Below are 11,816 nucleotides of genomic sequence, written 5' to 3' on the forward strand. Positions count from 1 at the left end.
TTTCATTGGACGGATGTTTTTTTAAACATTGTTTATACCGGCCTTTATTGGCAAATTTTTGACAATGGATTCGTTGATAAATTTTGTCAGTATCTGATTTATTATACTTGTTTCTTATTTTTGGAATTGTAACTCAATTGTGATTATAAATGTTAATTGAAAATTCGATATTATTTCACTTTATATATAAGTACGATTGTAATATTCAATCTTACTAACTTGGGCACACTTACAATGAAAATCATATAAAAGACTATGACTTTTCTTTTTGGCTTCTTTAATATTATAACTTTTAACAGCAACTTTCATTGTAAGTTAATTGTGATTTAATATCATTGATATTTCAATCAATTAATTTCAATCAGAACTTTGATTTCAATTATCGATATTTATTAAAAATTTGCGGTAACCTCAATGTTATTATTACTGTAATTTTCAAGTTACTTTGGGCACGATTTCAATAAAAATTGTGTAGGAACTGTATTTGAATGATCTTAATTCTTTTCCTTCATTTGATGTTGCAACTTTTAATAGCACATTTAATTGTATCTCTTATAATTTACTACCATTATCTTCAGAACAAAAATTGTAATTTAATTATGATTTACAATAAATACAAGTATCCAATACATTCGAATATACTGTAATTCGAATATACCGTATCGAATATACTGAATATACTGTAATTATCAGACTGCAGACTTTTATGCATTTATGGCAAAAATGTGTCACACTGTTTTCGACTTATCAAAACTATTCCAAGAAACAATTTATTTTTACACAATGTAGATATTTCTTACAACCGTGTTGGAAAATTGATATTTTGCATAAAGATCCGCAGTTTAGTAATTACAATTATATGAAAACTCGATAAAAATTATAATAACTCCTTGACAAGATAATTTAAGAGGCTTGTCTTAAATAGAACACCCTGTATAACTAGCGTTGACATTTCCAAAATATCACCGTAAACATTAACATGTTCAACTTTCTGAACAAACCCTCCTCAGGCCGTCGTAAAGAAGCAAGCTTACAATAAGTAAATAAAACCGCAGCGTTCATTCGACAGAAAAGTGTACTTTGCAAGTGCAGGGACGTACTCCTTGGAAAAAAGATCACACTCCCCGACGTTTGAGCTTGACACACAATGTAAAATTACCTTGTTCAACTTTCTCCTATTTACTACAGAAACAGCGGCTCTCTCGAAATACCATCGTTCCGACTATTGTACATACAATTTCATTCTCAGCCTCAGTCTAAGTCTCAGTCTAAGTCTCAGTCTCATTCTTAGCCCCATTCTCAGACTCACTCCCATTCACAGTCTTACACTCAGTCTTAATCTGAGTCCCATTCTCGGTTTCAGACCCATTCTCAGACCCATTCTCAGACCTATTCTCAATCCCATTCTCAGCCTCATTTTCAGCCCCATTCTCAGTCCCATTTTCAGTCTCATTCTCAGATTCATTCTTATTCTTATTCTCGCCCTCATCCCCATTTCCCGAAGCCAGTCCCCGCCCGTGCTGCTCTACGTTGGAATTCGGCACGCTCAGCACTATTGCGTTCCGGAAAAAAGTGCGTGAGCGGTGTCGTCACACCGAAAAATCGGTTTAAAAGCCAGCCAAATCGTCCAAGCATTCAGTTCGCTACGATTGTTCAACCGATTCTACATCGATGAATTCGTTAACAGCATGTCTGTGCAGTTTGTTGGTAGCTGCGATGGCAGTGCAAGCAATGCCAGCTGGCAAACTGGAGACCAAGATGGCCGAATCCTCGGCGATCAGTCCCAAGGATTTCCATTTGGAGGATGCGGGTGCTGAGAAGGACAGGCTGAAGAAGCAGGCGTCCTTCTGCGTGGAGATCCGTCCAGGTGCTCAAAATGGACAGCAGGTGTCTCAGGATGGGTCGCAGATGAAAATGCAGGGCCTGAGCGTGGTGCAACAATCGCAGGTGGCGCCACAGATGCAGAGTTACAGCTTCCAGCAGGCCCCGCAGCCTGTGCAGTCTCTGGGAGTCTTCCAGGCTCCTCAGGTAGCAATTGCGTCGTGCTTTCTAATTTACCATGCTTCTCTCGACGCATAAATTCACTATGATCTGCATGTATCTTGATTTTGTGTTATTTCTTGAGAATCGTGAGAGATTTAAAGTTTTCGACAAAAGTTGTTCGTTTTTCGTAAGAGCTCTCATTTAGTAAATAATTCATCGATTGTTAATTTCGATCGATGAAAATGTACACGTAATTCTCCATTTTGTGTCATAAGTCTTTGTAATTATTTGTATAATTTAAAGGGAGAACTTATGCGTTCGAAGTTTTTTTTATCGCTTATGGTTACAGTAACACTTAATTTCTCGGTGATTCGAAGAATTTATTCGAAAAATTGATTCAAAGGATGTCTTCGAAACGTTATTCGAGAATTTATTCGAATCATTATTTGAATGTAACATAATTCGAATAAAACTTTACTCGAATCATTATTTGAAAGAAACTTTATTCGCGAATCATTATTTGAATAAAACTTTATTCAAATCATTATTTGAATTTGTTATTTGAATAAAGTTATATTTGAATAATTTATTCGAAAGATTAGTCGAATAAAATTTTATCCGTAAAATTTATTTTCAAACTGTACGAAAAAATCATAAAATTTATTCGAATTGTTCAAATGAAATTCTACTTGTATAATGTCCAACTCTGCTATTCCGCCATATCGTTGATTTCGTCGCCACTGTGAATTCTGTTGGCGTAGTACCGATCTCCAAACTTCAACGCTAATTGATAGTTCTTAAAAATTCGTACCGACGGAGCTTGTGTGTGTTATGAAATAGTTTTCCATCCTCAGGCATACGTGGTGCCCCAGCAGTCGTTCGTGGTTCCCCAGCAGGTGGTGCCCCAACAGGTGGTTCCCCAGCAGATGATGCACCAGCAGGTGGTCCCTTCGGTGCAGACTCTGCAGATCATCCAGCCATCTCAACCTTGCCCTCAGGAGTCGAAGGTGCAGATCGTAGAAAGGAGAGTCGAGGTCCCAGCACCGACTCCAGTCCCCGAAGTGGTCACTGTAAAGCCCCAGCCCCAGCCCGAGAGGATCGTGGAACCGCAGACTCAGGTGATCGAGACCATTAAGCTGGTCCCAGTGCCCCCAGTTTGCAAGAATAAACTGGTTGTCGTGCCCTCCAAGCCCATGGTGGTCGTTCCTGAGCCAACTATCGTCAAGGTGCCTCATTGCACTCATCAAAGCGAAGGGATGACCTGCAACTGCAATCAACAGGCGATAAGGGCTGCCGCCGTAGGACCTGTTGATCACATGCATCACATGCACATGAGGGCTCATACTCATCCCATGCACCTTGGCAAGATGATGACTGACTTTCGTTTCCTCAAGGACCCAAAAGCTTAGAGGTAGGTGAGGAAATGTGTTAAATGAGCATTATTTAGGGACTTCGGAGTGTTAACCAACGCGGGGGTGCTATTGAAATATGAATTCAGGCAATTTTATGAATCTAGGGAATTTCGGTTTCATGAATCGGTGGCTATCTTTCGGGGATTCACAGTAAAACAGGTTAGGGAAGTTTTTGTTTATTTGTTAACCTGATTTTACGAGATTCACAATGTTGAATTCTGGGGGAAATTCTGTTTTATAATTGCATCAATGCAGAACAGAATTATTTGGAACTTAATTCAAATGGACGGGTTGACTTTTTTAGATCCAAGTTCAGGAAATGTGTGGTTATGTTTGTCAGTTTCCGGCACTCTGCATCGAGATTCCTTCAAGTTAGATGCTTGAGTAAATTGATAGTTCGTAGGGTTGAGAAGGAAAAATTTTCAATTCTGAGTCTAGCAGTTTGGGGAATTCTTGTTTTATGAATTGGTGGCTATCCACAGGGATTCGCAAAGTGGCAAACTAGAGAATTATTGGATTATAAATTCATAACAGTGCAGGTTACTTACGATATTAAATTCTAGGGGATTTTTTACTATGTAGAGCAGAATTGTTTGGACCCATATTCAAATGAAAAGTTGATTTCCTTTTTAGCTTCAGGTGTAAAAAATGTGAGGTTATGTTTAACAGTTTCAGACATTATAATATTGGGATTCCTTCGTGACAGAAGCTTAAGTAAATTAATGGTTTTTCAGCTTGAGATTTTTCAGTTTTTCAGTCCAGGAAATTTTGTGTTTCATAAATTGCTGGCTTGTCTCTGGATATTCAGTGTGTGGCAAGCTATAGATTTGATTTATAAATAGAATGTTTGGGGACAGAGTGGTGGTCTAGTGAAAATGTTATTTTTATAAGTCCATCTATACAGTAAATATCTATTTTAATCTTTATTCAAACGAAAAGTTGATTTTTTAGCTCTGAATCTAGTAAATGTGAGGTTACGTTTGGATACTTTTGCAGCACGACGTATTTCTTACACTACAAAATTAAAATTTCTTCTCTTCTTCTATAAGATGTTTAATTAAACGCATGATTCATGGGGTTCGGGCAAAATCAAAAAATATTAAACGACCTTTCACGAATCCGTGGCAGTTTAAGGCTAGGGAATTATTGGTTTATGTGCTGGCAACAGCGCCTAGGGGATTCAAAATGTGGACTTTTAGCAATTCATGTGAAACAAAATAATTCAAAACTTTATTTCATTAATCCTGAGTGATTTTTATTGAAGTTTCTGGGATTATTAAATAATAATTATTAAGGATATTAAATAGACGGGGACATTAAAAGAGGGAATTAAATTAACATTGCAAAAATTCGTTATCCGATGCGAGAATAATAATTCCAACAATGTGTAGATTTATTTCAGCGAGCCTGGTGAAACTGCGAAATTTAATTTCGGCTCATTCTCTGTATCGCAGATGAGCAATACACGTTGGATTTTCTGATGACTCTACAGCGAACGCGATGACGATCGATCTGTAGGACTCTAAAAGTAGATTCCGATGTAATGCTTCTGTACGCTCTGCGAGATCAAATAAAATGAAAAATTTGATGATACAATCACGTTGTTCAGCCGGCTAATTAGCCAACAACTCCCTGTAATAAATTTCCTACGAGCTAATTTAATTCCCCATCGGAAGTTTCCTCACCAATATTTAAATCTTCGGTCCCTCTATTTATTTTAAATTACGCTTTTCGGTTCGGCGGCTTTTCACGTGAAATAATTACACGCCGTTTAATTTATCTCATTACGTTCATACTTGCTACAATTACGTCATTGATTAAACAACGAACAGCCGTACTTTTAATAATGACTCGAACATTTGATACGATTTTAACACACTCCCCGGCCATTAATTCTTTTCAGTTTCTATTCTCATCGTTGTTTAAATAATTTATTAAATGGAAGGTATCGCTATTACGAAATATTTAAACAATTTCGCAAAATTAAGCTAAAAAAGGTAGTAGGCTCCTATATATTTTGTGACTTTTATATAAATTAATTTCGAGCGATGGATAAGCATATAATTTTATAAATTTGGTATACTTTGGGCAGACTTGGCATACTTTTACACTGTCCGACACGATTTTTGGGTTCCTATAGCCACTATGAAATTCTTGTAGAGCTTCACTCCCTGAACAAGAATCCGTAAACCGAATTACTCCATCACCCTCAGTTTTTTAAATAAACGAACTTTTGTAAAAACCCAAAATTTTCGACAAAAATGAGGTATTGCAAGAGAAAAGTAAAAACGTTAGAAAGTTCTAATTGGTGTTGAAAGATAGAGGAGTTACCAACTCCAAATACTCTGGTGTGATTTTTTGTGTGAAATATAACACAGTTTGGTGATTATTATCCACAGAAATATGTAAAAAAAAACAGAACATTGAAGTACTAAACAAAATTCAAATATTATTTACGAAAAGTGGATGCCGCATTGGATCTCTCCATCGGTGTCGATTACGCGTAGTTTCGGCCCTGTCAGACAGAGAGAAGCGAGCAGCGAAGCTCATGGCGGCAAAACGTCGTGTACATGTTGCCGTCGAACATTTTCTCGATCTACTCGAAATGTATATCGTTCCGACGCTTTTACCGGGCCGTTTCTTCTTCAGAAATGTCTACAGAATCCGATCCTGGGTAGAGTTTTCGTGCCGAACAAAAAACTTTTCGTAAAAAATACAAAAATATTGCGCAGAAACTGCTCACGTCGACACTTTTTTAAATTTTCACATTAATTTATTGTTATTTAGGACCAAAAACAATTAATAAATTGCATGCCATTATATTCGGGAAACTCTCCTCTATCTTTTAACACTAATTAGAACTTTCTAACGTTTTTACTTTTCATGCAATACCTCATTTTCGTCGAAAATTTTGGGTTCTTACAAAAGTTCGTTTATTTAAAAAACTGAGGGCGATGGAGCAATTCGGTTTTCGGATTCTTGTTCAGGGAGTGTCACAATCTTGTCGGACAGTGTAATTAGTGATATATAAATTGTGACAATTAATATCGTTTTTTAAAATCGTTTTACACTCTAAATTACATACACATAGCTTTACTATTAATATTATGGCATCGACATAAAAATATACGTCATTAAACGTGCAGCAACGCTTTTACGCTTTGAAAGATCTTCGAGAAACAGGTCTGTCAATTAAAAATATTGGAAAAAATTATGGCATTGGCATTAGAACAATTCAACGCATTCACATGATGCTACAAAAATGAATGCGCTTGGAAACAAAAATAAACGCGAACTTCAGCGAAGAAAAATAGTAAAGCTACATTATTACGATATACTAAATAAAAAATTATTATCATGGTTCGTACAAAGAGGGATACTAGGAGACCGTATAACCGATGCTCTTATATTAGACAAGGTGGCGGAATTAAGAGAAAATTTTCCGTCATATTCGGGATTTAAAGCGAGTCATGGGTGGTTAACAAGATTAAGAGACAACATGGCATACGCTTATCAAACATAGACAGGGAGAAAGCTAGTGTTGATCAGGATGCATCAAATGCTTTTATAATCGATTTTGAAAAGATGGTAGAGGAAGAAAGTATAAGTTTGGAAAATGTTTACAATATGGACGAAGGTGGACTTGTATGGAAAGCACTTCCAACAAGAATACTGGCTAGAGAAGAACGTTCCCGGCGAGATCGAACAGTGAACTGTTAGATCTACGGAGGTCGTAAGTCTCCGATTAAATCGTGTATGACACCGAGTCTGCGCGATTTCCTATGACTCTTTCGAGTGATACGGATGGTAAGTTGATAAAGAATGGTTTTAACATTGGCTGATATCAATAACACTATATTTTAACATAACATAACAATTTTTAACGCTAGGGTGACTAACTGTACTTGGCTTAGAATGAATTGAGTTGATGGTGAGACTATCGACGGAGTCTTAACCGAATTTTTTACGCGTTGATGTCTGGTTAGTATCTATCCGTTCGATGTCTGTTTTGTTTTTTAAGAAGATTCGTTAGGGGCGTGAAGTTTTCAATGAGACACTCGGATTCAATGTTTTTTCAAGTTTTCCGGATCTAGAAAGAGAGGCAGTCGTTTTGATATATTTATATTATATATTTATATATTTATCACCTAATACAGTATCTGATCTGGAACCAATGGATCAAGGGATCATAGGAAAAACAAAAAGGTGACCGCCCCGAAGTAACAGTCACTTGCAGGTATGAATCGTACCTGCGAGTGAATCTCACGAAGAATCCGCGCGTCTCGAAGGTTGACCGTGGCGCAGGTAATAAGACTGAGGAAAAAGTGGGTAATTGGGTAATTGGTGTTGTGCAGAAGGTAAGGGGAATACGTGACGGTGAGAGAATTTTGGCGACCAGATGTAGGCAGCGTTGAAGGAAATATTACAGGCAGGAAATAACGGCTTTTCGGTATAATTAGATACTATTATTACGGTCGCTTATTTGTTTGTGGAAAGACGCTTGCAGTACAGATGGAGTCGTTTGGTAATTTTCGGAATCTATTGTATGGTAGGGACGGTGTTGTGTCGAGCGGTCGAGCCACGTATGCTTTATTACTATAGATAGCTTCTATATACTTTTAACGCGGAACAACAAGTCTTAATGGACATGAGGCAAAAAAAGATAGAATTACAATTGGCTTATGTGCAAATGCGTTAGGCACACATAAGATTATGCCTATTGTAATTTATAAATATAAAAACCTAAGAGCTTTGAAACATGTACTTTCATTACCTTACAGGCAGGAAATAACGGCTTTTCGGATAATTAGATACTATTGTTAATTTTACTATTGGTAATTTTCGGAATCTATTGTATGCTTATGTCCCGACGGTGTTGGGTCGATCGGTCGAGTCGCGTATGCTTTATTAATATAGATAGCTTCTGTAATACTTTTAACGCGGAACAATTGTAGTTTCTAAGTTGATGATTTTTTCGAGCCGTCTTCTTTCCGGCAATAAAGTCATTTCTGCATTTTCGAGTAATGCACGCCTCATCGGCAGCATTTTTTATAATAGGGTCATTAGCACGCACCGCTTCGGTCGCCCGTCCAGGCTTTCTTGCTACCTGCGGCACTGCGTGCTACGTCACTTTTACATCCCCTTTCATCGCGTCACTGGTCAATCAATTTCTATTCTTCGTTTCTTGTGTCATTGTGTCATTCAACAAAAAGTCTTAGTGGACATGGGGCGAAGAAAGATAGAATTACAATTGGCGTATGTGCAAATGCGTTAGGCACACATAGCATTATGCCTATTGTAATTTATAAATATAAAAAGCTAAGAGCTTTGAAACATGTACTTTCATTACCTGTAATTTTTAAATCGCAGTCAAATGCACGGATGAGTAGAACGTTATTTTCAGATTGATTTGAAAACCATTTCAAACCATCAGTAAAACAATATCAGGAGGAAAAACAAATATCGGAGAACGTAAAATGATGTTAAATGATTGCGAAGCCTACAAAATTTCGCTACAAGAAGAGGAAGATTTTAAAATTATATATTTACCATCTAATACAGCATTTGTCCTGGAACCAATGGATCAAGGGATCATAGGAAAAATAAAAAGAATTTTCCGGCACAAGCTTTTGCGACTTGTTTTAACATATGATCAAGGAATAAATGAATTTTATGACGATTACACATTAAAAACCTGTATTGACATTTTATCGGATTCGTGGTTCAAAGTTACAACAAAGAACATAAAAAATGCATGGAATAAACTGCTACATAATAATAATCCTGCTGGCCCTTCAATTCAATCACACATGGGAGAGTTTGAACCTGATTGGCCAGAGATAATGAGTGCAATTACAGGAGAGCAATGCACCCTGATACATGCCACACAATTTTTATTAGACTGTGAGGAGGAAGAAAGAAGGAACGAAAACGAAAAAACAGAACTGCAAAATGAACCAAACAACCACAATAAATTACATGCGGTCCTTAAGTTATTGACATCTTACAGTAAAAGAGAACCACCTTACATACAACACCTTATGGAGGCATTAAAATTATATCTTTTGAGCAAGGATAAATTAAATAAGTAAGTACATATGTATTCATATACAATGGTAAAAATTTGCAGCCAATTTGAATATGAATTATTTACAAATTAATGTTTTTTTTTACATTATTTGTTATTAGAAAATAGAGGAAAAACACCACCTTGTTATAACGACGTATTTTATTTATTACGTAATTTACTAAAATAAAATGAATTACAGATTAAGTATCAAGTAAATAAATGTTGTTCAGTCTCATTGCAAGGCTGGAAATCTGTTTCGGTTTCCTTCCGTATTCAGGAAGAAGATCCGAAAGAACGAAATTATTTTATTGCGAAAAGGTGAAAGTTTTAGTATTTTAGGTGTACCCGGTGACTACGCGACGCATCCCGATTGCCATAGCCAGGGTGGTACCAGCGATCGCGAACTCTCTGACCACCCTTCGTACCTGCGAAAACTGTGACAGCAGCGCACCAATTTGCATCTGATCGATTGTACCAAACCATCGGAAAATAGCATTTAAAGCGACAAATTTGAATTTTTTGGGAGAATCAAATAAACATCATTGCCTAAACTTTTCACCATCGCACACCACGTGCATCTTGGCAGCGCATTACGCGCAACGTCTATCGTCTTTGATTCTATTGGCAACAGAAATATCTGTCCAAACTATATCACGTTTGGTCTCATTTGAATCAGAAATCCATCAGCAATATGTTAAAAAAAAATCAGTATTAAAATGTTAAAATTAAAAAAAATCTATGTCATTGTATTATGAGCTGTCTTCCGGGAATTCGAGTCAAAGGAGCCGGGGCGCGTGCCGCAGCACACGTGTTCACCGACTCGCATAGCGAGAAAATCGATAAATTACAGGGTCGCGCAATATCTCGGTGTCAGAAGTGGCATACTTAAGTCGCGCCAGGAAGAGAGACACTACTATACATGTATATACGGTCTAAGGACGTAACGCCCACGCGACACAATCTCTCAATAAGAGCGCGGTCCCTAGATCGAGACGTTCGATCTCAATCCATAAAACCGCGGTGTCACCAGTCTGGCTCATAACGCGTCACGGCTGTCTGGCCTCGGAAAGCGACGGAGAGGCTCTTCGGAATCGAGCAGATAGCACCGTAGGACCGCTGTCAGCCGGCAAAGACCGAGCACCCGGCGATCTATCATCCGCGATCCTCTCCCGGGAACGATTGTTAAAGAGTTTCGAATGACAGAAGGCCATTTGCGATCGATGGCCCATCCACGCGCGAGCGCGATATCGGTTTTTCCACCTAGAATTAGTATCTGGCTACGTTCAACCCCCCGTTTGATTCGGCAGCCGTTCCTCCCCCCCCTCTCCATAAGAGACGAGAAGAATCCCGGGGGTTATAGGAAGAGGATTCTCGAGATTCTAATCTCCTGATGGTCGGTCAGCTTAGCTTTTTACGGGGGCCGTATGAAAAATCTATCAGGGTTAAAGCGTCGCTGAATCATTGATCGCTTATGCACACCGGCGCGGCTTTATCGGATGGATTCTCCTGTGAGGAACCGTTTCCGAGCGGCGCGCCGCTTTGAAAAATTCAGCCGCGTACCGGGCACTAATAGAGGACTTTTTGCAAGTTGACGAGCCATCCGAACCGGGCGCGCCCGTTAATTATTTTATGACGCGACGTCCACGGGATTCGCGGCGATGCTGGGGGAGGACTTAGGCTGTCTTCCCACTTGGAACCGTTTTATAGCCAATTTCAATCGACCGATTTCAATGAAATTTTCAGCGTGTACAGGGTGTTCCACGTAACCGTTGCCACGATTTTTTCCAGCATCTCCGGCGGTCTAACAAATAAACGTTTCGAACAAATGTTACTCGGTTTTTAGCCGGCTACGGATTGCGATATAAAAAGCTTCGGAAAGAAATATTTTACGTAAAGAAATCAAGGTCACTTTCATTTTTTTTTAAGTTGCACAAGACGAATTCGATGACCTGTTATACCACGACCTTCGGATGACCTTGACGTAACACAGTTTTCAATGACAACATATCACTTCGTTGATCGCATTTTTTGTGCGTCAAGGTTGTCCGTAGGACATGGTGTAACATATCGTTGGATTCGTCTTGGCACAAGCTACAATGATATGAAGTAAAAGATATAAGATGCAATTTAAGAAAATGAAGGTGACCTTAATTTTTTGGAATAAAACACTTATTTCTGAAACTTTTTATACCGCATTATTCCGACTATTTTTTATTCATATTAACATTAGATTTACGGAACCCGTTAAAATGGCGTGTCACCAATTTTTTCATTTACGATTACGGCAAATGTTACAATAACACTTGTTGAGAATCAGAATAAACGTCTTATTGTTACTTTTATAAACTCAT

General features: G+C 38.1%; 1 protein-coding gene across 1 annotated transcript; it reads left to right on the top strand.

The window, feature by feature from the left end:
* Positions 1 to 1,707: 1,707 nt before the first annotated feature.
* LOC143262635 (uncharacterized) lies at positions 1,708 to 4,991 on the top strand. The gene is made up of 3 exons (XM_076528218.1): positions 1,708 to 2,028; positions 2,838 to 3,394; positions 4,850 to 4,991. The coding sequence occupies exons 1-2, from the start codon at positions 1,717 to 1,719 to the stop codon at positions 3,390 to 3,392; spliced, it is 867 nt and encodes a 288-aa protein (XP_076384333.1). The 5' UTR covers positions 1,708 to 1,716; the 3' UTR covers positions 3,393 to 3,394; positions 4,850 to 4,991.
* Positions 4,992 to 11,816: the final 6,825 nt, after the last annotated feature.

The sequence above is a fragment of the Megalopta genalis genome, unplaced genomic scaffold (assembly GCF_051020955.1).
Source record: "Megalopta genalis isolate 19385.01 unplaced genomic scaffold, iyMegGena1_principal scaffold0158, whole genome shotgun sequence".
Taxonomy (NCBI): domain Eukaryota; kingdom Metazoa; phylum Arthropoda; class Insecta; order Hymenoptera; family Halictidae; genus Megalopta; species Megalopta genalis.

What these genes read in the sequence shown, in the direction of transcription:
- LOC143262635 (XM_076528218.1), top strand. Translation starts at nt 1,717, where the DNA reads ATGGCAGTGCAAGCAATGCCAGCTGGCAAACTGGAGACCAAGATGGCC. An exon ending in GAGTCTTCCAGGCTCCTCAG is followed by an intron (nt 2,029 to 2,837) that starts GTAGCAATTGCG and finishes TTCCATCCTCAG; the next exon opens with GCATACGTGGTGCCCCAGCA.